The sequence below is a fragment of the Triturus cristatus genome, chromosome 11 (assembly GCF_964204655.1).
Source record: "Triturus cristatus chromosome 11, aTriCri1.1, whole genome shotgun sequence".
NCBI classification, from domain to species: domain Eukaryota; kingdom Metazoa; phylum Chordata; class Amphibia; order Caudata; family Salamandridae; genus Triturus; species Triturus cristatus.
In genome coordinates this window covers 940,467,364-940,494,975 of record NC_140594.1, presented here as the reverse complement: position 1 = coordinate 940,494,975, position 27,612 = coordinate 940,467,364, and the positions used below count along the sequence as shown (strand labels likewise).

The window sequence follows — 27,612 nt, the reverse complement described above, 5'->3', positions numbered from 1 at the left end:
CCGGGCACCTACAAGGCCCCAACAAAGTGGCAGAAGTGAGCGGGGGGAGGCGTTAAGAATCAACCAAGGGTTTCTGGTGCCCCCAGGCGGCAAGGTGCAAGCCGTCGCAAAGGGTGCTGCGGGCAGCGATCCGCAAGCTATGGAAGAGAGAGGCGGATGGTCAATGTTGCAGAAGACAGTGCCAGGGGTCTTGTCACCATGCGGGTCAGTTACTAGAGAACCATAGCACAGGGATCAGGGCCGCCGAGGTCCACCCCAGGGGCAGGCCGTAGAGAGAGCAGCCGGGGATCAGGAATCCACTTCAGGCCCCCGCATGTGAGATGGCGGGCAGGCAACAGTGGCTGGACCACTAAAGCGTTGAGAGGTGGCAGACACACCCACAGCCAGTCAGTTCAGGCCTCTAAGAGGGGGGGGAGTTGCAGGGAGGGTCGTCCCCTGTGTGATGGGCGCCAGTGGTGGAGCACCACAGGCCCAGTTTCCCCCACGCAAGCTGAGGATCCACCAAACGGGCAATCCAGCTACAGGGAGGCACTCAACAGCCCAGGAGAGTCCGGCCCCGGGAAGCTAGAACTGGAGGAGAGCCCACCAACAACAGGGGGTGCAGTCACTATGGGCCCCTCGCCACCGGAGGTCATCGAGTGCTTAGGCACACAGAGAGTGCTCCGCAGTGAGGCCTAGGATGTCGCCGTAACAGGCCTCAGGCAGCACCCACGTGGCAGTAACACGTGCAGGGAGCCAGGGGCAAGGTCCAAGGAGTGGTATGCAGGGCTCAGCCCGCTCGAGCCAGTCCAGGTGGGCCACAGCACGCAGGGATACCCCCACCCCCACACCTCACCTGCACAGTAGATCAGGCATGCAGGGGTCCTGTAAGAAGGTGGTGTGGGCGATGCAGGGAGTAGAACAGCTTTGCGACCAGTCGCGGGTACCCCAGGCCAGGGGGATCGCCGCTCACAGGCTGTGCTCGGCCCCTCCAAGGGCTAGATGTCGCCAGGCCTCTCTCCAGGGCACCGCCAGGCCCCTCGGATCCACAAGCCCATGCGATGTAGGGCCTCGGTGGCGAATGGGCGCGGCTGCGGATCAGAGCGCTGGGATCGCTCCGAGGAAGAGATTGGTCCCAAGATGGCGGCCGTCGCGGGCGAAGGCGGTGTAGCGATCCCCTGAGTAGTCTCAAACTGTGTGCAAGGAGGCTCCCCACAGGGTCTGGCATCCGCTGCGGGGCCACAGCACCTTCAGCATGGCCAGGAGGGGCGGATGGTGGCGCGTAGAGGCGCAGTCGGCCCGGTGCCGCAGGAAGCAAGATGGCGGCCGCCGCCGCCGAGTGCAGCCGGGAGAGGCAGAAGAGCCGCACCTCCACGTAGAATCAGCCTCGGTCCATGCCTGTTCACTAGAGGGTGCCCCAGCTGTTCCATCGCCCTTGCACCCCGATTTGCGGCACCGATAGTGCCCCAGCTCCGCTTTTCAGGCAGCTGAAGTCAGCGGCTTGCGGGAACTCACCCGATGCACGTCTCACGCCATTCACGTCGGGACCGCGCCCCGAGAGGCTATTTTTAATGTGTGTTAGCCACGGGATCCTGTGGACATGGTCAAGGGAGAGGAAGTCTTCTATCAGCCTCTGTGTAAAATTCACAGATTCGCTCCTTCAGATCAAATGCCATAAAAGTGTTGGTGGCATTCCATTCTCTGTTGTCAACACTGACTAACCCAGGTTAACACAGCAGTCCTTTGGATTCTCATGCTGGCTTCTCCGAACATTTTGAATTATTTTAGGCCACTGTATACACTTACCTCAAGGCCTATCACCTGTACAAAAGTTCCAACAACAGCATCCTCAAAAATAGAACATTTGTAATGCCAAGGAGTCATGAATTCATGTGTGATATTTGAGTAATGTTTTATGCATAAAAATGTACACATATACATATATGTATGTATATATATGTATGTGTTACAACTAAAGGAATTCTTAGCATTTTTCTTAGGTGTAACTGTTACTATATAATTCAATCACAATGTTAAGATGGCAGAGTTATCCTTGAGCAAACCTATGTGACATGTATCATTCTTACCTTCAGAACAGCAAAGTTGTTCAGGTGCCAACACTGGATGGTGGTGATGTTTATTTCTTCTCGTACGAGCTGGCAGCCATTCGAGCTCCATCCGCCGGACCCTTCCAGCAGGTCAAAGTTCCAATATGCTGGCACTGGGTCCCCTCCTTCGACAAGGTGCCGTAGTAAGACCACCACTGGATCGCTCAGGTTACTTACTCTGCATCCACCTGAACAAGAATGGAGATGGGTGAGGGTCACTTTGTAGTGAAGCAACTTATAGATTTTTGGCCCAACTTAGCTCTTTTTGATATATGGGAGATTTGCAAGGGAAACAATGTAATAATGAATTAATATAAGCGTAAGAGAAATTGTAGCTTGCTTTTGAGGAATAATAACCTTCCCTACATCAAAATCAGCTGGCCTTTAATGGAAAATGGATCTTACTGAATGTTGCAGCCTCTCAAAGAAATGTAGCAGCTTATTGCCATGCTTTAAGAACCACTAGTCTGTATCTGTCCCACCACAAACTATCCTACTTCCCAAACGTATTTATTTGTAGATTTATATGCAGTGTCAATTTGACACCTTTTAGCTCCTTAAGAGTGCTAGTTATGCACTAGACTGACATGGCTGGGATATAAGGGAGGAGGTGCATACAGGGTGTGGGGTTAGTAAGGTGAAAGCATTTGGTGGACTATCCCGAGAGTCAACAATAAGTTTGAAAGTAGTTGCCACTATGATCAGAGTGAGGTCATTTGTATTGTGGATTGGGGAAATCTTTCAATCACAGGTGGAAGCTGTTCGGATCAACTGCGCGCAGTAGATTTACAGCCAAATGGAACTGTGTCATGAGGACTGGATGCTCAATCATATGACTTTGAAGCATTTGCCTGACTTTACGCAGTGCCCTCATAGCCTAATGGAAAACTTCCCATATTTATGGGTCAAACACTACCAAGGATCTTCCCCCATGTCTCAAACTGATTTAAAGGATTCCAGATAAGTTATGTTATGTGTGGCTCACTTCTGTCTGTACTCTGGTCCTCTGTCACAGAATGCTGGGCGCTTTGTGCGCACAATTGTACATTTGATCCTGGGTTAATTGGGGAGCTAATAGAATGCATTTGTGACAGAATTAGTGTGCTCCTGTGTCTTCTGATTGAGACAGAACCTCGCTGCCTCAAATAGTATGCATTGTAACCAATTAAGGGGCATATTTACAAGCCCCTATCACCACAGAAACATCACTTTTAGTGACGTTCCTGTGGCGATATGGGCTTCGCCTTATTTACAAAGCAGTGTTTAGCCACTTAATGTGTAAATTGTAAATAAGGCATCTTTCATGCAATACTTAGTGTGAAAGGGGCGGGCAATAGGTGTTATGGTGGGGGTTCCACCGCAACACCCACTGATTTTGATGCTGCCCCATATTTACAAGGGTGGCAAAAATATGGGGCAGTGCCAAAATTAAGACCAGGGAAAAACTGGTCTTACCCTGGCGAAACGAGAAGAAATTATTTATTTCACCTTGTTTTTGCTGTTTCTATGTGTGCTTCATTGTGCAGCACACATAGAAACCACAAAATGCCATTGATTGTTTATGTGCAGGAAGGTGTCCCTTCCTGAACATAAACAATCCTTCCCCTCAACACAGGCGCCCGTGTACTATGCTGCAAGGGTGCCTGTGTTGGAACTAGGCTGCTAAATTGGTCGCCAGTGCAGGGAGAAACGCAGGGCTGCACCATATTCTTGTAAATACGGTGCAGCCCTGCATTTCAGAAGTGGAGGGGCGTGGCGTTAATCCAATAAGGCTAACGCCATGCTCCATCACTTCTTTTGTAAATATGCCTCGAAGTCTTTCAGGCTGTGCACTGTAGGCCATATAAGAATATCCCGGTAGTAGGCTGTTACTTGTGATGGTGCTAGTTCTACCCGTTTTCCATTGGAGGAGTAGAAGTTCACCAAGACAGTTTGTATACTACATTCAAAGGCCTACAGCATTATTTATCAGCATCTATACTCAGATGATAATGTCCTCCCGAGCCAGGGCTGGTTCAACCAGTCAAGTTTATTGTTTGCACTAGGAGGTCATACTCCATGCCCAGATCTGGGATCCCAGCATATCAGTATCCATGGAAATCATGGTGGTAGCCAGTCTATGTCAGGTGTGAACTACTTTTATCCAACAAAGTAGCCAATTCTCTGGGACTAGTGCAAGCTAGTGCAATAGGTAGGGCTGCTAGCTACCAAGCCAAAGATCCCCATTACACTGTTATCATTCTAGTGTACTACCATTAAAGGATTGTAAACATGACGCCAGTTTGAGACTCAAAAGTTATTTCCTCAAGTTCAGGAAATACCTTAAAATGCATCTTTGATTAAAACCCTCTATTGTGCATGAAGTTATAATTGACTGTTTTTGCCACCCCACTTTTGCACTTCAGTTGGTCAGATACCTAAGGCCGGCTTTCTCTTCATCTAAGGGGAGCTGTAAGACCCAAGCCCTTATTTACTTATTTTGGCATAGGTCAACGCCGTAATACCTGCTGCGCTGCCCTACGTCAAAAGAAAAGGGCAGGAATGCGAAGTATCTATGAGATACAGCGAATTGTGTGCTCGACCGTATTGACAACCTATTAGTAGAATGTGAAGATATTCTAGATCCGCCAGTGTCTGCTACTGATCATAACTTCAAGGCATCTTTAGGTTACACAAGCCCAACAGTAAACAAATATATTCCACATATGTTTAAGAAACCCAATACATGCAGTCGAAAGCCTGACCCACTCACGTTAGTTACCAAGCAAGCAGTAACCCCAGGCACCACATTGGCTGCAAGCCAGTCTAACTTAGCCATTACTTGCAGTAATAGATTCACACCCCTCCAAAATGTGCCTATTGACTCCATAATTATAGAGGAGGGGGAGGATGTTGGGAGGGACACTTAACTGCCCAAGGGGCAAGTCCTGCCCGACCCAGATGTTTACAAGATTATTAGCAAACTATGAGCGGAAATCATCACTCTAAAGTCCACACTAGGTGTCTTAACAGGGCAGGTTAATCAGCTGCTAGTTAGAGGCGGAGGGGATAGCGTACCCCCAAAGGTACTGCTTTCTAGGACTAACAATCCATTAGAAAAACACAAACCTTCAGTTCCTATAGGCTCCAATGTCACTTTTACCAAAGCGGTAAAAAAAGATGATGATCGAACCTTTACGAAAGTGGTTACACATAGGGAACCAATAGTAAAACCAGCTGTGCAATTGCAAGCAAAGGGAATGTCCGTTTACCATGGAAGATCTCATGGCATGGAACACCTAGCTAGGAACCTCCAAAGGCAGCAACCAATGGCATGCGAGCAATCAGACCCCATGGCACCTCATAATATCTTTATGATCAATGCCCCCAAAATTACCATGCACCAGAGGCACGAGGGCGAGGAGTCCCTTAAGAATAAATCAATCCATTGGATCTGCCATGTGAGAGGTTGCTGGTCTGTGATCAGGGAGGATATCCTGCGAGCCAGAAGATGTGTTCTTCCAACAACTCCCCAGATTGTATTGAATTGTGCCTGGTGGATGGGTGGCTAGTCCATAACCTAATAGTTTTGGATGCTAGGGCCTGTCCCTCAACAATGACCAACATCCAATTCAAATATCAATTGGCACAAAGTCCACCAACACTTGCTCGCTGCCCTTCTGTCATTCCGTTAGGCCAAGATTCTACTTTAGCCAAGAATGATTGACCCAAGAATCGAGCCGCAAGACCAGAAATATAGCCTCATATATTCACACCCATTTGAAGTTTGAGTACCCCTTCACCTAGCAGGCCACTAGAAGAGAGAATCATCAAGGCCAACCATAGGCAAAGAGATTTAACAAAAAGGGGGCACACGGGAACTAGCATAGAGTCTCCCTCAGGAGAATCCTCCACCAATCTTTCTATTCCTAGTGCTCCAGAAGGAAACCTACAGGCAGGCACCATTCCCTCATTCCATTCAAAGCCTGAAGACTCTCCCAAATTTTCGATGGTTTTGTGGAATGTGGCAGGGGTAAGGAGGAAATTGTCCCTCTCGCATTGGAACAAATTCATCAAAACCTTGGATATCTGTATCCTCCAAGAAACCTGGAGTGTGTTCCAGCACATATGCCGGGTTATGTTACGTACTATCTCCCGGCAATCAGTACAAAACCTGAGCGCCCCTCAGGAGGATTATTGATATGGGGAAGAATCACACTTTGCTGCAAATTCCTTGAGCTACCCTCTGAGAGCCTAGACATCCTTGGGATACAATTCAAGGGCCACTCAGGTTATACCTTAGACATCTACAATATTTATGCTAGAGGATCCAGGGGCGGAAGGAGATCAGACACTTTACAGGCCCTTGAAGAGCGCATGGAAGAAAGGTATACATTGGAGCCCCTGATCCTAGCGGGCGACTGTAACATGACATTTGAGCCACTGGATAGGGAGGACATCTGTGAAGTGAGAGAGGAGGAAGAACACTGGTCAGCTCCACCCCTCGACCTATGCCCTATCAAGAAATGGTCGCAAGCAGCTCTTCAACTAAATGATCTAGTTATAAAGTACGGACTGAGAGCCACTAACAGAAGGACCAAATCAGATCAACTCGGAGCATACACCTTTAACAGTTCCATTGACATGAGCCGCATTGATTACTTCCTACTAGATTTAAGGCTTTGGCCCATGTTAAGAGATATGTCAGGGGACACGAGTATTGATAGCGACCATAACCCCTTAAGCTTTAGCTTGGTGTCTCCATGGCACGACTCTTCTATTAGACCTAGCTGCTACCTATCAACAAGGGGGCTGCATCCAACCAATGATAAACATTGCTTCAAATGGCATATGATGATCATGGACGAAACCAAGCTTCAGCTAATTAAGCAAGACCTATTAGCTTGTGTGTCGGAGATCACTGTCCAGTTCAAACAACTAGGTGGATTGGATGTGATCTCCGACATTCCTTCCCATCACTTCGAGCAGTTGGGCTTGCATTTTGTTGCCCCCCTGCACCGCCCCCAAAATTTAGATTTTTGTAGTAATCACGCTGCAGACAGTTTACATGTAGCAGATAGATTTAATGTCTGTCTGTCTCCACAGCCTCCAGGAAACAACTGGTCAGCCTGGACATTCAAAGTATAACATTCCATCACCATGGCACTGACATCACAGTGACTATGGAGAAGCACATGCAGGTAGTACAATAGTCAATATACATATGGAAGATTACTACAACATCTCCCTTCTCTCAAGAAATCATAAAACAAAAAGGAAACATAAAACATGTGTAAATAATAACTTAACATGACTAAAACACAAAAACAATATCCATAAGAAAGGCATAATAACTTAACATGACTAAAACACAAAAACAATATCCATAAGAAAGGCATAACCCACAAAACCCCATAGTTCAAAACACACAATAGTGAAGCACATGTCCTACTGTTTTTCCACCCAAACTAAAACTAGAGATCTAGACGAATGGGTGGAACACTAGTCCTAATGCTTCTTCGTGGAGGAACATATTTCATAACCGACGACTCCTCCCCCACTTGTGGTTGAGCTTGACTCAAATCATCTGATCCTAAACCCAACCGTGTTACCACTTTCATTGGAACCTTATAAACTCTAGAAAGATTCCACCAATTTTTCCCATTCACTCTAATGGCAAAACGTGACACTGCATCCACTTTAACTGGTGAACCAAACTTGGATAGACCTTTGGGAGTATGCAAAGGGGATTTAATCCTAACCCAATCCCCTATCTTAATCCTAGGATTAAAACAAACTTCAGGATCTCTTCCAGATTCAGCAACAGAACCACCTACACTTCCCTTGTTACCATTAAGGTAAACTTCAGGATCTCTTCCAGATTCAGCAACAGAACCACGTACACTTCCCTTGTTACCCCCACTTCCACAATTCTTGGACAACACTTCCCATTTTTTCATCCAAGCCGGACACATATAAAAAGAAGCCTCCCTCCCTCGTAATAAAGCGAAGGGACTAGATCCAGTTGAAGGGTTGGGAGTCGTTCGATGAGCCCACAACATGCTCTGTACTGCCTCCATGATGTCCACCTTACCCGATACAGCCCATTGAATACATTCCACCAACACTCTGTTATTGCGTTCAATGAACCCATTGGCTTGAGGATGATATAGAGCCACACGTCGATGGGTAATACCTGACTGAGACAAAAAATCTGACATCTCCTTTGATGTAAATTGTACCCCATTGTCAGAAATTATTTCCTTAGGAAATCCTTCTCTACCAAAAAGAGCCTGAAGAAACTTAATAACCTCTCTGGAATTTGGATCCGTCATAAAGTGCACGTCCCACCATTTGCTGAAATAATCAGCTACCACCAGGGCAAACTTATATTTATTGGGCAAAATGGTGAAAGGACCAACAAAATCTATGGCCAATCTTAGCCAAGGACCCTCAGGCCTGTCAATATGTTGTACCGGCGGTGATGCCACTTTTATCACTTTGTCACTAGTACAACACGTCAAACACGTTTCTACAACGTCATTAATTTGTTGATCCATGGAAGGCCACCAATAAACCGCCCTGATCCTTCTTTTTGTGTAGGTCTGACCCAAATGTCCTTCATGGCCATACTCAACTATACGATTCCTGACAGACACTGGGGACACAAACTTGTCTCCCCGCATGATCATACCACCTTCTTCTACTGAAAGTTCATCAGCAACTTTTGCAAAAGGATGAAGATCAGAATCTAGGTGTTTTTCCTTAGGCCACCCCGACACTATAAGTTCTTTTACTCTCTTGAGAAGACTATCAGACTCCATCCCCCGAAACCAATCACTTTCAGAAAAAGTACCAATACAACAAGCATCAACAGCAGCGATGATACACTCATCCATTACGTCTAGATCACATTCATCATTTTTTAAAGGTAAGGGTGATCTCGACAAATAGTCAGCCCTTGTGTTCTTGCCACCTGAAATATGTGCAACACGAAAGTTATACTGCAACAATTTCGCACTCAACCTAGCAATCCTAGGCGTGTGATCTTTCACCACTTTTCCTTCTAATATAGGAATCAATGGTTTATGGTCCGTCAGTAGTCTAAACGTTTTCCCCCAAATGAAACACTTAAAACGCTCAACCGCCCAGCAACACGCCAACAATTCACGCTCAATGACTGAATAATTCTTTTCACTTGGTCTTAAAGCCCTGGACGCAAACCCCACAGTATACTCCTTCCCTTCTTTGATCTGAGATATCATGCCACCCAAGCCATCAAGACTAGCATCCACCGATACCGTGCATTGCAACAACGGATCAAAAGGGGTAAGAATTTGACAAGTAGCTAATTCTTTTTTTACTCGTTCGAACTCAATCTGACACTCAGCACTCCAACAAAAAACAGTCTTTTTCTTCAATAGTTCTCTCATGTTGGCCGTCTTCCCTGCAAAGTTTGGAATAAACTTGGCATAAAACTCGCACATCCCCAAAAACGAGGATACCTGATCTCTAGATCCAGGACAAGGTGCATTAGATATTGCGTCAATCAAACCCTCTCTAGGTACTATACCCTCGCCTGAAATACAATGACCCAAATATTCTACTGATTGCACTCCAAACGTACATTTGAGCTTATTCGCTACTATCCCTTTGATTTCTAACCGTTTTAAAACCCTACACACATTCTCATCATGTTCAATCTTGTCTTTGCCAGCCACCAAAATATCGTCCTGAAACACTACTGTGTTTGGGACTCCGTCCAATACTTTCTCCATAACCCGTTGAAAAACGGCCGCCGCCGAAGCCAACCCAAAAGGCATCCTTCGGAACTGAAAAGTCCCAACTGGAGACACAAAAGCAGTTAGATGTTTGGAGTTCTGATCCAGTTCGATTTGGTGATAGGCTGACGCTAAGTCTATCTTGGAAAACCACTTCGCTCCAGCAAACTTAGAGAGAATATCATCAATGCGTGGTAGAGGATGAGAATCCACCCAAATCTCTCTATTGAGGCTGCGCAGATCAATGCAGACCCTGAGACTGCCATTTTTCTTCCTGGCTACAACCAAAGGACTCAACCACAAAGACGACTCAATTGGTTCGATAACCCCATTCTCGCACATCCTTTTGAGCTCGAGAGACAGGTCATCTCTGATGCTAAACGGGACATTGCGTAACCTATGCTTCACTGGTAAAGCACCATCTTTCACTTTGATTGCGTGCCTGAATCCTGTGATGCATCCTAACTTATCACTGAAAACTTTTGGGAACATACCCAGCCAAGGACCCAACCCCAGATCTTTAGGCTCATCATGCACAATAGAAACTTGCTCCAGAGTCCCTGGTCTGAGCGTCATTCTGAACAACCCCTGATGGTACCAACCCAAAATGTTCAGCCCTTTTTTTGCTACATAGACCTTCCCTTGAATGCATTTGTCCTCGAAAACCAACGAAGCATCAAAAAACCCTTTCAAGTCAATGCGTCTACCCTCATACGAGACGGGGCTTCTATCCGGTGGATTTAGAGGCTTATCTCCCCAAACTTCCTCAAAAAGTTCCTCAGTTATCATAGTCATTCTTGCCCCTGAATCAACCAGCAATTTTAGGCACTTACCATCAACCAAAATATCAACCACTGGATCAACACAATCTTCCAAATCATCCTTCACAACCACCACAAAATCTTACCTCCTCACAAGCATCCTGTCTCGTACCTTCTGCATAAACTGCATTTACATTCCCACGAGAGATACACATCTTTGCAAAATGACCTGGTTTCCCACATTTGCGACACATAGCATTCTTGGCTGGACAGACCCGTGCATCAGGAAAATGCGAAGGGAAACCACACTTATTACACACGTTCCTCGCATAATTGTTTTTTTTCCCTAATTTGCTTGAAACTAATTTATTCTGAGGAAATCTAAGGGCTCTCTGATCATAGCTGACTCTGCTCTTATCAGTGCTCTCTTTCGAATCTTTTAATCCTTTGTCTTCATTAACTTCTTTTACCACACTGACTGTACTTTTCTCAGGTTTAAGTTCATTGGAAGATTTCTCAGACAATTCTATACTCTTCACAATACTAATTGTCTCTTCTAGAGAAGGGTTCTTTAGTGTGAGTAATTTCTGTTGTACTTTTTTTTCACGACAATGAACTACAATTTGATCACGTATAAGCTGTGAACAAAAATTTTCAAATTCACACTCAGACGCTAAAATGCGTAGTGCTGCTACGTAAGAAACTATACTCTCTCCACTTCCTTGTACCCTGGTAAAAAACTTATGTCTGGATACAACTAAGCTGCTTTCTACGTCAAACTGTATTTCTAACATTTTTAATGCTTGATCGTATTCATTCAAAACCTCTTCACCTACTACTGCAGGTATCGGGGGTAAGTGTTCAAGTACAGCTTGACCTTCAAATCCTAAATTGTGTTCCAGAATAAATCTCTTCCTCTCAGCACTGAATCTCGAACCCCCAATTGCCCCAAGATACTTTTCAAAAGCTCTGTGCCAAATTTTCCACTTAACCGGAGGATCTCCTGGAAGCTGTAAAAAAGGAGGGGGAGCTTGTACATTTTGCATATTGCCTTATTCAAAAACACACAAATATACTATACTGGATTTGAAATTCTGAAAACTAATACACTATATAGCTTGAAACAGGCTATATATGACAATCCAAAACATTCATCCTTCCTTTTCTTTTTTTTTTTAAATTAAATGATCGCTTGCACAAATAAATAAATGTAGGATAATGTCAGGATTCAACACATTCAGGCCCCCAAGGAACACAGTATTCTAGTGTGACTTTGCCTATTGGCACAGTATTTTCTAAGGAGAAAAAAAGTTAAAGATGGACCAACTACTTGCTCCCGATTCTGCACCAAAAGGACAAAGGCAAAATGAAGAAAAAAATATATAAATAACGATGTTTAGGCACTTTCCAAATTGTCTTGGCAGATTGAACTGACTTCGGTTGCAGTCTAATAGAAAAAACGAGTTCCTCACAGGTGGTGACACTTGACGCTTGACACAGCAAAAGATGTGGTATGTTAATGTGTACTTAACTCCACAACGAACTTCGGTTACACTTCCTCATGTGGTGACACTCTACGCTCAACACAGCGAAGGATACAGCAGGTCCCTCTCAGTCGGTAACGCTTGACACTCGACGTAGAGCTCACCTCGCTCCCTCACGCATGCGCAGTCTAGGAACACTTCTTGCGTTCGTCGGGCACCGCTGAATCTTGTCATACGTTCCAGCACGTCACCCTCCACTGACTCCTAGCGTACGTTCTAATACGTCATCACTCCTCCCTGGACAGCGACGGAACAGCGTCGATGAGCAGAAAGAAATCCACTCCCAGGAACCAAACAAGAAACAAAAGAGGACTCACGCAGGACTGCACGGAGCCTCTAGATGACCGCTGCCACAGATGAAAGAACGATTCGTCGGGAGACGCAAAGGGAGGTAACGCGACCACCTCTTTTTTTTCCCAAACCCCTCCGTTTGTATTGAGTCACGGAGAGTCCATTCGACTTCGAACGACTAGCCAAACCTTGTTGCTTGACACAACGTCGTCACTCTTGCCACGGACCTCTTGTGTATTTTCAAAGTCGTAATGTACTTCTCATCGTCTTGACGTTGATCGAGATGACTTAAAAAAAAACACGAAGTTAGAAACACTTCTAACTTCACTAGGTAAACCCTAGTACGCGTGGGTGGAGACAGATGACTAAACTCGTCGCCAATTTTGTAGTAATCACGCTGCAGACAGTTTACATGTAGCAGATAGATTTAATGTCTGTGTCTCCACAGCCTCCAGGAAACAACTGGTCAGCCTGGACATTCAAAGTATAACATTCCATCACCATGGCACTGACATCACAGTGACCATGGAGAAGCACATGCAGGTAGTACAATAGTCAATATACATATGGAAGATTACTACAATTGGTCAATAGCCCGCAGCAAGCCTGGTTAAATCGTGAGCGTAGACATTTTAAAAGACAACTCTATAAGGCACTTAAGACCAAGAACATGGCCCCTGTGAGCGTTTTAAGAAGGCCCTACAAACTAACCAAAGCAAGAGCAAAGAGAGAATGGCGCGAGAATAGGTGGAGTCTTATCGGGGAAGCATGTGCCCTTAAAATATAAATAGTGCTAGTCTTTAGTTGCCTGGGGAGACTTCATGAGACCACTACCTTTAGCTAACAACATCTCAATCTCTACTTGAGTTTAACTTCTTATATTCAGGTAAAGGTATGCCTGACACATTAGTATCCACCCTTGATTTACCTCACGTCACTACCACAGATCTATTTACCAATAGTGACATTCATTCCTCCATTGCGTCAATTTTTTTTAACCAAGGCTCCGGGCCTTGATGGTATCCCCAGTGATCTTTTTCTATCCGATAGTGACAACTGGTCAAACTATATATTGGCACTTTTCAATGCCATAGCAGGAGGTGCCCCCATTCCCATCTCTTGGAAGGGAGCACAGGTGATCCCTATCTTCAAAAAAGGTGATAAGAACCAACCCTGCAACTACAGGTCTATTAGTCTTATTGATTCCATCCAAAAATTACTCTTGTCCAAGATCGGATGAGTGATAACATTTTACCCTCATAAAAGCTGGTTTCAGACAGAAAATGGGGACAATAGACCAGGTGTTTCGTTTTCTCCTTCTATTCTGGAAGACCGTGGTTATTGGCCAGCGGAGCCATTAAGTAGCATTTATTGACATGAAGACTGCCTTTGATCTTGTCCCAAGAAGCATCTTATAACAGTTGCTAAAACATGTGGGGATGCCTATGGAAATTTTATCTTAAGTCATTCGTCTCCATGAAGGTAACTATGCCAAAGTGCGCTGGGGCGAGCATGGTCAGCTCAGTGACCCAATCCAAGTAAATAGGGGCGTACGCCAAGGATGCATACTGGCTCCAACACTTTTTTCCCTCTTCATGAATAAAGTAGTCAAGTTCCTATCCCAGATTCCAGCGGATGCACACTGGGGAGGAAAATAATTTGACCCTTTTGTTTGCAGACGACACTTTGGTAGTATCGAAAACCCCTAGGGGTCCCCAACTGCTTTTAAATCAATTCAAAGACTTTTGTGACATGCAAGGCCTTGAGATTAACACAACAAAAATTAAATTTGTGATGATCAGTCCCCACAAATCATATAGAGGGAGACCCACTCTAGACGTCCTTCCATTAAAGAGGGTCAGTAACTTCGAGTACTTGGGTATAAAGCTATCTGAAGACATATCCTGGAAACCACATATAATCAAGTCAATTGTGAAGCATAAACAGGTAATCGGGGCCTTGAGAAAAGAGCACTGCACCTCATTTAGTAAACCTGTCGCCGCTGTCCTCCAAATCTATGACTCTAAGGTGGTGAGCTGTGCCCTATATGAGGATGAATTGTGGGGCTTCTATAAGTTGGTCGATCTCTCTATATTCGAACATATGTTTCTTAGGAGTCTGTTGTCATTACCTCAGAGCACACCACTCCTTCCCTTAAAGCTGGATTTGGGCAGGAAATCCATCACAGATATGGCCAAATGATGTCCCCTGTTATTGTGGCAGAGAATCAGGTCTACCGCTAAACTGCATTCCTATGCTAATGCTCTTGAGGAAGTTAGCTCCTTGGGCAAATTCAACAAAATAGGCTGTATAAGAAAAGTGAAGCGTTTACTGGTCGATATTGGGTTACATGTTCAATGGGATAACCCTAACCCTTTACAGCTTCCCAATAAAAACATGTGAGAACACTGTACTGGGACTGGGTAGCCCGCACCGAACATAGTAACACATCATGGGGTTGGGTAACAACGGAGTTCCTCAACTTTAAAATGGCAAGTTCTCTGGAAAGCTACTTAGACATCATCCAGATACCTAGCGACAGGAAACTTTACATGCAGTTTAGGTTTGGTACACTTGCCCTGAACTCTTCAACTAGCACTTTGCATTGTAATCCAGCACATTCCCAGGTTTCTTCTTGCTGCCTTATAGCAATTGAATCATTTGCACATGTATTATTTGCTTGTTTGGCTTACTGTCTTCCGAGAGCTAAGTGGCTTACACCCTTATGCAAGCAGCTGGGAACTCGTGAGCATTGTGAAGCACTTCAAATTCTTAGATCGGATCCAACACCCCTGTTCGCATGCTCACTGGCAAAAAGTTTAGGCCACATGTGGGGCATTAGGAGGAAATTGCAGAAGCTCCAAACTACTCCCTCTAATTGTTTTAATTGTGTAATTGTATGTGATGTTTTATCATTCTAACCATGGAAGTATTTATGGAATTTATGTCTTGTCATTAGGAGAACCCAAAGCAAAAACCAAAGGAAATGATGGACGGAGTGTTGAACATTGCAAGCACTCACCCCCAGTCAACTGATCTGGGTTTAATCCATCACCGTTCTTTAGCCCACTCTGCCACCCCAGTTCAGACATGGCCATATGCAAATCAGTCTGACCCTGTGCCTCATGGGAACAGTCCAGCCCGAACTGCCAAGCCATGTCTTCCCTGGACCGGAAACAAGCTTCCTAGGACCGGTTTCTGGCATTTCAGCCGTCTTCAGCCAGGCTTGCTTAAATCCAGTGGCAAAGTGAGCAAGGAGAACCCAGACAGCATAGCGGACCCTTTATAGCCCACTCTAGGTCTATTAGAGGTTTTTGCTGTCACTCTTACCACTTTTTAATAGGAAGGTCTTTTTTATATCGTGTGTGCAACTAATATTAATTTAAACTGTATTATACAACTTGTAATTTTATAAATTCTTTCCTATTTGTACATAAAGTTTTATAATACACATTGCACTTTTATGGTCAATCAATAAAGTTTTTGATTGGATTGGTTAGATAAGCTTGTTGCTGCTCAAGTGCAAGACTCAATTGACGGCAAAAGTAATCCCCACCCACAAAATAGTGTTTTTCTTTTATCCAGGTTCCAGTTGGACACGTGTTCTGTAACTGCAACCATATATTCATTTTCAGCGAGTCCATCACTGAAATTCAAGTGGAGTCAATTTAAAGTAATTAATTAAGTGTTTGCTGTAGTACCAGATTATTACCTTCTGGTTGTATATAGCATCTTCTTAAGGAATTCTAATTTTGTTTCCAGCTTATTTTAAAAGAGCTGTTTAGAATAACAGAACATTCTTTTATCTGTCCAGACCTAAAATGTTACTTCTTGCACCTACCGCAGCACTGGAAAGAAAATATTTTTCTTTTATCACCTCTCATGTTTGACCTCATAATCTTCCTCATGCATCCATTAATTTGACAAGATATCGCCCTATTCATGAAAAAGGTACAGCCACAGATTTTGCCTGAAAGGTTTCTCTTACTTATGCCAGCGTAGATGATGGGCGTGGCAAGGCCCCGTCGCTTGCCATCATCCGCGAGCCCAGAGGAGTTGCCCATGCTGTGGAAGAGCTTGCCGTTCCTGAAAGCCACAAACTGAAGCTTGCAGTCTGGAGGCATTGGCGTCAAGGTCGGCGTAGAGAAGAGGTTGGCAGGCAACTGGATGGAAGCCAAAGGCACGCTATTCTGAATGGAGAAAGAGGACAATAGAAAGAGGACATCTTACTGGAGTTTAATTCAGACAATAGAGGAAGCAAGCAGAGGACAGAACTGTAAGAGACTAAAGTTGCACTGCCAATGAGATCCCACTAGTTGCTCATCCACAGACATCCCAGAACGTGTAGGTCTCTATCTAAATTTCAACCTACAAAAATATTGCAAGCACTCTATTGCCTTCCACTAGTTCATCGCATCTATTTACAATTCTTAAGTCTTCATCTACTAACCTAGGCTCACGTTGTGATATGGTGGAAGCGCTGTAATTTGGTATTTTGAGATAATAGTAGAACACCCTCTCATTAAATGTTACTACATTGTAATTTCACACATTACCTTTCAACACATTGAAATGACAGTAAATGTATTTTTACCTTCAAGGTTTTCTGTCAAACAATAACAGCTGATGGGCCAACCTTACTCCAGCCTATCCGCCAATGACATAATTTGAATGACTTCTACCTTCCACGTTTATTCAAAAAATATGCTGACAGAGCCACTTGAAAGCAGTGAGTGTATCAACTTGCATTCGGTTCTTTCTCCTCTCATTTAAGAGGACAGGGAAAGACATTTACAGAAACTACATAGCAGCCTGCTGGGAGAATAAGGGGCATATTCACAACAGAATGGTGGAGCATGGTGTGACGCCACAATTGGAAACGCCGCGCTCCGACATTCTGAAAACCCAGGGATGCACCAAATTTACAATAATAAGGCGCACCCAGGTGTTTCCCCCTAGCGCTGGTGTTAAATTTCGCTGCCTAGTGCCAACGCAGGCAACCTTGCACCATAGTGCAAGGGTGCCTGCATTGCACGGAATGATTGTTCATGTGCAGGAAGGTGTCCCTTCCTGCACATAAACAATCACTAATGGCAATCTGTAACTTCTATGTGTGCTGCAGAATGCAGCACATATCGAAGTTGCAACTCATCATTTTCTAATGATTGTTTATGTGCAGGAAGGAACACTTTTCGGCACATGAACTATCTCTAATGTTGAATTGCTCTTTCTATGTGTGCTGCAGAATGCAGTACACATAGAAACAGCAAAAACAAGGAAAAAATATTAATTTCTCCTCTTCGTACCAGTTTAAGACCAGGCTTTCCCTGGTCTTAATTTTGGTGCTGCCCCATATTTACATCAGCCTTGTAAATAGCGGCAGCGTCAAAAAGCAATGGGTGTTGCGGTGGAACTCGCGCTTTCACTTTTGTGAAAGGAATACACACACGATACTCCAGTTCATCACGGCACAAGCCTATGATGACTTTTTGAACCTAGGAGTTCACTTACACAGCCCCTGAAGAAGGGCTACTCGCCCAAAATGCATTGGGCATAGATGAATGGACATTCATTAGAAACTATTGTTATGAAGTAATAACAAATGAATAAACATAAATGATAAAATGCAAGTAAACGAAATTGAATGAGAATAAAAACATTCTCACCAAATCAACGGACAATTATCTACTTTGTATAGATTATTTTTGAGTGCACAAGGGAAACTCACCTCTGGGTCAGAGGCTAGCATCCATCCGTATTCTAAATATTATCCTCATACTCAGGAGGATTAACCCGACTGCACCACCCACCTGTCTAAACATGTCAATACTTTTTTCAACCAAAGGAGTGCGTCCCACTGTGAACAGTCTAGAGTGTTGCGGTGGAACACCCACTGCAACACCCACTGCCCGCTGCTTTCACGCTAAGTGCTGCCTGAATAGGGGCATTATTTACAAGGCCGCATTAAGCTACGATAAGGGGCTTAAAGCCGCCTTGTAAGTAAGGCAAAGGGGTTATCGCCACCTGCACTTCAAAAAAAGTGACGTAGAGGTGGCGATAACCCCTTGTGAATATGCCTCTAAGTCTCTAAAGTCACATTTGTACAATGTCTATGCAAAATGTCCCTTAGTTGCTCCTTCTCTTTGTCTTCCATGACATCACACCCATTTGTCAGTACATCTGGTGCAATCAAACAGTAAATTGGAACTTTTTAATGTCTTGATGTCATTATTGACCTGTACACTTTTATAATACACATTCCCTACCTATTGCAAGACTCTCCTTTCCTCAATCGAAACCTAACTTGATGTTCGCCTCTTCCACAGCTGTAGTCCTCATCGCCAGTCAGTCTGTGCGTATGGGGGGGCCTCCCCTAATATGCACTCTTCTACTCACAGTGTCTCTAACCTTCTGGGACTGTTTTAGTACACTTTTGCCTAGCACTACAGTCCCTGTACTCCTGTGTATCTCTTCCTTAATCCTCACCACCCTCTCTGATCCACTCCAAGGACGCTCCTATGATCCACTCCTCTGGTGCCCCGCAGCACGCTCTGTGGTCAAGTAGTTCCGCTGACCTCATGAATCCCTCTATCACCACATGTTTGAACTTGTGACTGATGTCCACACCCTGCTACTACTCAGTGAACGTTCTCACAACCCATTGCTGTACTGACATGTGCCTTCTTCTCTATTGCATTTGTTTTGGATGCCTGCTTTTGGTCTTCCAGGGGCTCCCACTGCAGTATTCGGAATTGTAATTTTCATGTGACACGTCCAACGGTTCAGCATCCCTCCCCATCACTGTCTGTCTCTGAGCTGAGCTACTGGAGCAGTATTTGTGTCCCGCTTACTTTTATACGAAGGTTGTCCAGAGAGCTGTTGGTTTTGCCAGCGATGCACCTAAACCTCATCCTTTGTTCTGGATGTACGTCTGGTTCCTGCTCTCGTCGGGCGCCATCTTGCAGGTTGGACCGGTGGCCATGGCCCTCTCTCCTTTGGAATGCGGTGCACGCCAGACCTGTGTAGCTGTCTGGCTTTATTAGGAAAGCCTCCAAGGCGATGTTTCTTGAGTGCTATTAAAAGAAACATAAATGTTATTTATCTGTACCTACAGTTTTACAGTCTCTCACCTGTAAAAAGTTAGCATTTTTTGCTTAATTCATGTATCAAGTTGCTGGATCCAGAATGTTTTTATTCTATTTGGGGGGTTTTAAAACGCTGCATTCCACTTTGCCCTAGCCTGTGAACACTTTGGAATCTGGCACATATGGCCTGATTATTAATGGTGATTGGAATTTATTGCACCCGATAAAATTTGGTGTCCCTGATTTCAGAATTTATTGGGGTGCAATAAATTCCGCCTACACCTAGTAATTGGGGAACAATAATGGATTTGGATCCTTACCTCACCATAATTTGCATGTCTCATTAAACACTGTGCTTTTTCCCATATCACATTCCAGCACGTTTCACCTGCCAAATTTATTGGCGGAATGCGGACTTTATTGTCCCTTGTATTTGTCGGGTGCTGCAATACCACCCCAAATAATGGCCTCTGCAGAAACAAGAGTTTGCACAGGGGTTGGAGTTTTTCGACACATTGTTCATTAGGTCCAGAGAAGGCAATGGTCCTAGTCCTGAATGGACTACCCAACACTCAGACAGCCATAGAGTACAGTCAGCAAATGGAGATCCTCATCCCAGCAGGCTAGAAAAAAAGAAGTGAAGTCTTAGAGAAGAATCTAGGGTGACCCGGGGTGGTTGGTGGTAATACTTTCTTCTAAGATGGCTAACTGCTTAGGCACGGGTCAAAGCAGGTGATGCAGAAGTCTAACACAAGATGTATGGTTTACCATAAGCCTGTTTGAAGGGTTGGGTTTTGAAAAAAGTATATATACACTGGACTTCATTTCTAAGGTTTGTCTGTTAATCGAACACTTCCATCATCCAGCAGAACAGCCAGAAGAACAATAATCAGAACATTACATCGACAACAGCTTTTTCAGATAGTATTATTGAGTCATTAGATGCAATAAGTTCAATGTCCGTTACTATACCTCGGTAGGCGTGAAGAAATGGGCATAGGTTGATGCCAGGCAGTGAGGGCCCAATTCACAAAGGCAAACTTATACCTGAAGTCCAAGATTACACCTGCAGTAAAGGGCCACATTCACACAGGTACACTCAGACCTGAAGTCTAAGTTTAGACCTGAAGTCTAAGAGCCCAGTTCACAAAGGTAGACTTGGACCTGAAGTTTAAGAGTCAAATTCACAAAGGTAAACTTATACCTGAAGTCCAAGATTACATCTGCAGTAAAGGGCCTATTTCACACAGGTACAGTCAGGCCTGAAGTCTAAGTTTAGACCTGAAGTCTAAGAGCCCAGTTCACAAAGGTAGACTTGGACCTGAAGTTTAAGAGTCAAATTCACAAAGGTAGACTGAGACTTTGGGTCAAATTTTGATTTCAGGTCTAAAGTTAGACTTCAGGTCTAAGTTTACCTCTGTAAATTGGCCGGTGAGCTAAAAGGTATTGTTACAGTTCAGTAACTTTCCCTTTTCAGCTTTTATCACTTACAGATTTGCTTGCACTGCTTAGACTGGCAGAAACTTTAAAACACAAGCTGGATAGCCTGCTGCAGAAGTAGACCATAGCAAAGCCCTCAGTGCCGCTTGCTGCAGCTGAGCTTGGTGGTTTGCATCACTCAAGACAGGAATGTCCAAGATTTTCCTATTTAACTTATTATCCCTTCGTCTCCAAAGAGTTTTTGCATTTGAATTGGCAATTGTTCATTCAGTTCAGTTCTCACGGTTGCAGCAAAGCGTAGTATTAATGTATTTAGGTCTTTCCAGCTAAGAATAGTTTTGATTGTATTTTGGTTATATAAGAAAAGCAACATTTGCTTTGTGCCTAGTTAATTTTTGATAACCTGAAAGGTATCCGATACATTTTGCTGCCGGGTATAACAATTGTCTCGACATCAGTGCCATCATTCATTTAATGGTAAATGTAATAGTCAGTCAAAAAAGTCTTTATTCGATTCGCATCATAAAAGACATACTACACATATTAAAACAATTCAACTACAATGCAATTCATTTTACAGTACATAATCAGACTTATAAAACCTTTAAAATATTACATAAAATGGTAGATTAAAATAGTCGTAACATGATAAAAATACAATAAAGTGCAAATAGGGACACGTCATTTAACCCAGGGACCAAAATAAGATGCTAGTTAATGACAGCTAACAACACAGATCACGACTTAAGTTTCCTAGCCCTAAGGATCCAGGCCCAGCTAATAAACTTGGCAACACCGATTACTACAGGTTTTGATGTATCTGTTTTCAAAATTCTACTAGCAACCTGTGCAGAACGAGTACTCATTAGTCTGCAGACCGGTCGAAGCCAAACACGTCTAGGGAGTTGGTAGATTGGGCAACAAAAAAGGAAGTGATCCATGGCTTCAATCTTGTCTGCACAAAAGGGGCATTTGTCACTACCAAGAGGACTCCAACTTTTGGTGAGTCCTCGCAGTGGTAGGGCGCCCACTCTAAACTGGTGATATAGTTTACGATCAAAAGTCTTCAAGATGGTATCCCAGTAGCTTTCATAAACAGACTCGTCCTTAAAAAACTAGGAAAGTGACAGTCATCGTGGAACCTGTAAGGGAAGCACATCTCCTGTTCTTAATATAACTCCAGTACGCATCCTTGCGGACCTTTGTAGCCGGGAAGACCTCTGTATCAGGGTCAGCCCATATAGGTCACGCATCCCGAGATCGATCAACAGGGTTTTAATGCTAGACAGCCAGGGAATCCTGTGCGACCCCTCCAACCCTTTGATCTCCAAAAGGGCGTTTGCATAGATAGTTAGTTCTGGTGTAGTCCACAAATGACGCCAAAACGCCAGGGGTCTGTACCCTGCCCAGTCCTCTATAGGCTGGATTCCCAGATCGTACAATAGGGGGATGCGTGGAGTGGATTGGGGGAGCCCGATAGCTGACCGGAGGAATTTATTCTGGGCGGTCATCAACTTAGACAAGTTATTAAAACCCCAGATCTCGGCTCCATATAAGATGGCAGGTAAAATCTTGGAGCCATAGATCTTCATGAGTGGAGCTATAGGTTTTGTTAAAGAGTGTTTGTGCTCTTTCAGCAAGGCTCCTCCCAATTGGGCATGCTTGAGAGCGAGGAGATCCAGCTGATGGGACCAGCTGCATGTCTCGCTAAAGGTGACTCCAAGATAAGTAAACACTGCCGTTTGGGATAAGTTGACACCACCCAGACACACCTCCGCCTTAACGCGCCGGGGGCCACGAAAAACCATAAACTTGGTCTTCCCAACATTTATCTCCAACTCATGCTCGCGGCAGAAGATCTCGAAGCGAGACAGGGCCAACTGCAAACCCTGTCTCGTCTTCGAGATCAGGAGGGTGTCATCCGCGAACATGAGTAGGGGAATCTTCATTCCGGCCAAGGTAGGTGCATCAGTAGGGCTGTTTGAAAAATAATTTACAACCCCATTGATGAATAATGAAAACAAGGTGGGAGCGAGTACACACCCTTGTCGAACACCTTTGGACACTTTCAATCTATCAGTCAGCTCCCCGGGTTTACCCCAGCGGACACAGGCATACGTATTTTCATGAAAGGTGACCAAAAAGGATACCAGATCTTTTGGCATGCCCATATCCAAGAGTACTTTCCATAACTTGTCCCTCGGCACAAGGTCAAACGCAGACCTTAGGTCCACGAATGCCGCATACAACTTGCCGCCCCCCAGAAAAACAACCTTCCAATAAAGAAGTACTACCCTAAATACTTGGTCCAGGGTCCCAGTATGTGATCGAAACCCTGCCTGAAGAGGGGACAACACATCAAAGTCGGACTTCCAAATTTGGATACGACCCAGAACGAGGCGGGCTATAATGTTTTGTACTGCGTCAATTAAACTAATAGGTCTATAGTTGCCCGGGGCAGAGCGATCGCCTTTTTTGTAGATCGGCAATATCTCTGCCCCGAGCCACGAATCAGGGACAGCAGCACCACCCGCAAGGGCATTAGCCAGCAAAGTCAGGTATGGGATCCATACATCTTGCTCCTGAATAAATAAATCGGCAGGGATGCAGTCTGGTCCCGGGGCTTTGCCACTCTTAATCGATCTTAACACTAACTTGAATTCACCAGGGGAGAATTCTATAGTGTTTTCAACACCTGAAGGACAAAAGATCTGCTTGTCCATCAAAACACCAACCTTGAACTGTTCCTCGAAATACTCTACCCACTGTTGTGGTTCAACTTGATTAGAGGGGCGCATATCCGAGGGGGAATTACCCCATTTAAGGAGATGCCAAAATTGGACCATATTACGGTCGTGGCAAGCCTGATATAAATCCCTCCAGCGATCCTCATCCCAGATTTGCTTGGCCTTAGATTGGGCAGTTTTGTAAGCACGTCTACATTTTTGGATGGTGGAAGGAGAGCCGGATTTAATGGCCTCTCTCAGAGCACTTTGGGCCAATCTACAGTCCTTGTTGTACCACGTACAGGGTCTCAACTCTTTACCCCTGCCAGAGGCAGGAAGACTTTTCACAAAAAAAGATTTGAGCTCGGCAAAGAGCTTGTTATGGGTATCCCGGATATTGTCCTTGATCAGGTTTTGAGATTTCCTCAGGTTGAGAGAGGCCATGGTATTATTAATTAATTTTCTGATGGCTACCCGTGAAGTTTCACAAGTGGCGATTTTCGGCCATCTCACCCTTCTAAGATCATTAGTAAGGATAACATCCATAGGGGAACGGCCATCGGAAAAAACGGGGGAGACTGCAAAGCTATTATCCTTGATACACAATGCAAGGGGGTTGTGGTCGCTCTCAACTCTACTTACTACCACCATGTCGTCAATGAGCGGCCACAAATCCAAATTTACTAATATATAGTCAATTCGGCTCCCTGATCTACCATTATCAAAAGTCATCTTCCCCATCCTATCAGATTTTGTTCGCCCATTAACTGCTCGCATGCCCTGATTTAAACATAAGCCCTTCATAAAAAGAGCAGCATGAGACCATTTACTTACAGGTTCCAACTCCAACATGGGAACACCCCAAGTTGAGTCTTCTTCCTCAGTGAAGTCCCCACAGTCGACCCCCAAGGGCTCAAAACAAACATTAAAATCTCCAGCCACAATCTTATTAGTGAACATTGGAACAGTCTCTAAATAATTCTCCAAAAGATGGCAAGTGGGAGAGCATTTGCCTCCCGGGAGACCTCTTACATAGATGTTGATTATAAGGAGATTGAGGCCTCTGCGGGATTTAACCCTGATGATCAGTATATCAGAACTATCAATTGGAACCTCTGTCATGGTGACACCTTCACATTGACGGACCCAGGTGGTAAGGCCACCCATGGGTCTGCCTCTAAGACCCTTAACAGCAGGTTTGTGAAAATTCAGGAACCCTGTACGAAAGTGGGGAAACAGTGCCCAGGTCTTCTGAAATGCCCATATCTCAAACTCATCAACAAAATTAGCCCAATCAGGAATATCAAGCCTTGACCCCAGCCCAGCAATGTTCCAAGAGCCCATTTTTAATGTAGGTGTTACGACCCTGGTTTCCACTGCTTGACCTGAGACAGCCTGGGGGTCGATCGTTTCGACAGATGGTAAAGAGTTAAAACCAGATGAATTAACCATACAGGAGTGATCTTTGGGGGGAGGTGGCTTAATGATAGTATCCTGGCTCTGATGACAGGTAGGGCCCACACGCCCTGGAGCAAGCAATGGGGAATATGAGGAACCATCCATATGTCAATCATTATAAATGTAATAAGTCTGAACTCCTTGGAATACTTCTGTACCTCCTTCGAAATGTTAGCCTACAGTACTGCAGACTCCTGAACCAAGTGTGTTGTTGGAAAAAAAAACACGAAGATAGTTTTGAATCAAGGAGTATTCGGGTAGTCTGTTTGGCAATTCAGGGACCCTGATGGAGGACAGAACCTCGAGTGCAAGTGCATAACAGCATTTTTCAAAATTTGGAAGTTATTCAAGAATCAAGCACTAGGTGGCGGTGTTGTGCAACATATGTGCATCTATAACAGATTATTGCTGAAAAAATCAGGACATACTAACGACAAGCATTGGCATAGCCAATAGGTCTCGCCTTTGGGACCTTATAAGTGTTTAGCCATGCAACAGTTGCATAACTAAATACTTATAAGGTCCCAAAAGCGAGACCTATTGGCAATGCCGAAAGTGAAAGTAATCACGGTAAAGCGCGGCGAGCGCGCCCGCGCACATGCACTGTAGCACTAGGCTGGCCTGGTAGCACTTTTTGGAGCCCTCTCAATAAGTCTCGCCAGACCAGCGCATGCGCTGGGTCAGGCGAAACCTAAAAACACTTAGGGGCCCATTAGCATGGCGGGCGGATCACCACCGCCTAACCGGCGGTGGCAATCCGCCTGCCAACACACCCCACCGGACGGCCTTTTACCCCCCACCACATTAGCATGGCAGGGGGTACCGCAGCGGACGGAAAGACCGTCTGCCGCTTTTCCGCCGGGGTCGGAAAAGGCCCATAATATGGTGGTGGTGTCTTGCAGGCACCGCCATCCATATATTAGTATGTGGCATTTTCAATGCCTTTTAATGGCAGAGACTCCGCCATGGAAAGGCATGTGGTTTTCGCTTCGGGGCCTATTGCGGGCCCCCAGGGGGGTGAGGGCTGCACTTGGGGGGTACCTATGGTACCCCCAACATTGGCATGGACAAGGTGGCAGGCAACGCGTGGTGCCTGTCACGTTGTGCATGCCAATGCACAACATGCATATATTGCATTGTGGCGGGTGCTACTTACAGCACCGCCCGCCGCAATGCAATATATGCGGGATGCCACCGCTACCGTGGCGGTGGCATCCTAATTGCCATGTTGGGACCGCTGCACCACTGGCAGTCGGTCCCGTGTACCGTTTGTCCGCCCGCCATGGTAATGGACCCCTTAGTGTCGCATGAATAAGAAAGTTCAACTCTTGACAACCTCATTGCAGAGCTACACTTAACAGAGAATATCCCTTGTCACTCTATCTTAAAAACAAAGAATTAAGCAGAATATTCAATCCTGAAACCTCGAGAGTGATTCTCTTAAATATCCTGAATAATGCTTAAGGTTTTTGAACAATCCTCAGAGACACCTAGCCCCCAGATTGATCAAACTTCTACGCAATACAATACAACCCAGCGAGCCAAATTACAGGGCTGTGTGAAAGGGAGTGGCAGGAATGCGCCATATTTAACATTATATGTCGCCCTCGTGTCCTCTCCTTGCGCTGGCACACAATGTGCTCCCTTGCGCCGACAAAGCCACCCTTGCAGGACTGTGTTTGTGCAGGAAAGGGTGCCTTCCTGTAACAAAAAACAATCCTCTGAGTCTTTCCTCTTTCTACACGTGCTACAGTATGAATATATTTCTTTTCGCTACGCCTTCCCATAGCTTTTTGACACATTGCCAAGTCTACCACTCATGGTAAATCTGGGAATACGCTAAAATCCATGTGTGAAGCGTGGGGACACCCACACTTCACACATGGAAAGACTTCCCAAGGTAGCGTAACACAAGGCAGCAACTTGCACTGACTTGCGTTACTCCAGCTTTACCAGGCACTGCAGGGCCAAGCAAGAGGCCTTGCGTTGTTTGGTAAATCAGACTTTAGTGTTGCGTTGCCGCTGTGTTACATTGTGTGATGCCAGGGCAATACAGCACTATGGTAAATCTGCCCCCTGTAGTCTGACTTAGGAGTACATGCACTGCATCTCTTCTGCAGCAGCTTAGCTACAATCCCTGACAAGAAACGACTATCAAATCTCTGCGTGTAGATGCCTTTGGCATGGAATAGGACGCAGCAAGTGCAGTGCTATAAAGTGAGGTCTGAATCACCTAGATTAGAGTTTTCACTTTTGGAAACTGATATGATTTTCTTCAACCTTTCTTGTCTCTTTATAGAGGAGCCTACTTATGGTGTCACAGAAGAGAATTGTTCTCAAAGCCCATCAGTGGCTTGACGAAACCCGAGTGTGCCCTCCTGCCCATGGTCGGGACCTGGGGCTGCGTGGGCTATTGTTACGCCACTGAGGCCCATTCGCACTAACTTATCAACACATTTA

At 45.0% G+C, this 27,612-nt stretch overlaps 1 protein-coding gene across 1 annotated transcript in view; it reads right to left on the bottom strand.

The window, feature by feature from the left end:
• ADGRA2 (adhesion G protein-coupled receptor A2) overlaps nucleotides 1–27,612 on the bottom strand; it is a 511,074-nt gene that overhangs the window by 38,014 nt on the left and 445,448 nt on the right. The window contains exons 12-14 of the mRNA XM_085634945.1: nucleotides 19,295–19,516; nucleotides 16,432–16,633; nucleotides 2,067–2,275 (exon numbers count right to left, since the gene is read on the bottom strand). Coding sequence (XP_085491071.1) covers nucleotides 2,067–2,275; nucleotides 16,432–16,633; nucleotides 19,295–19,516 — 633 coding nt within the window. The remainder of the gene's footprint in view (nucleotides 1–2,066; nucleotides 2,276–16,431; nucleotides 16,634–19,294; nucleotides 19,517–27,612) is intronic.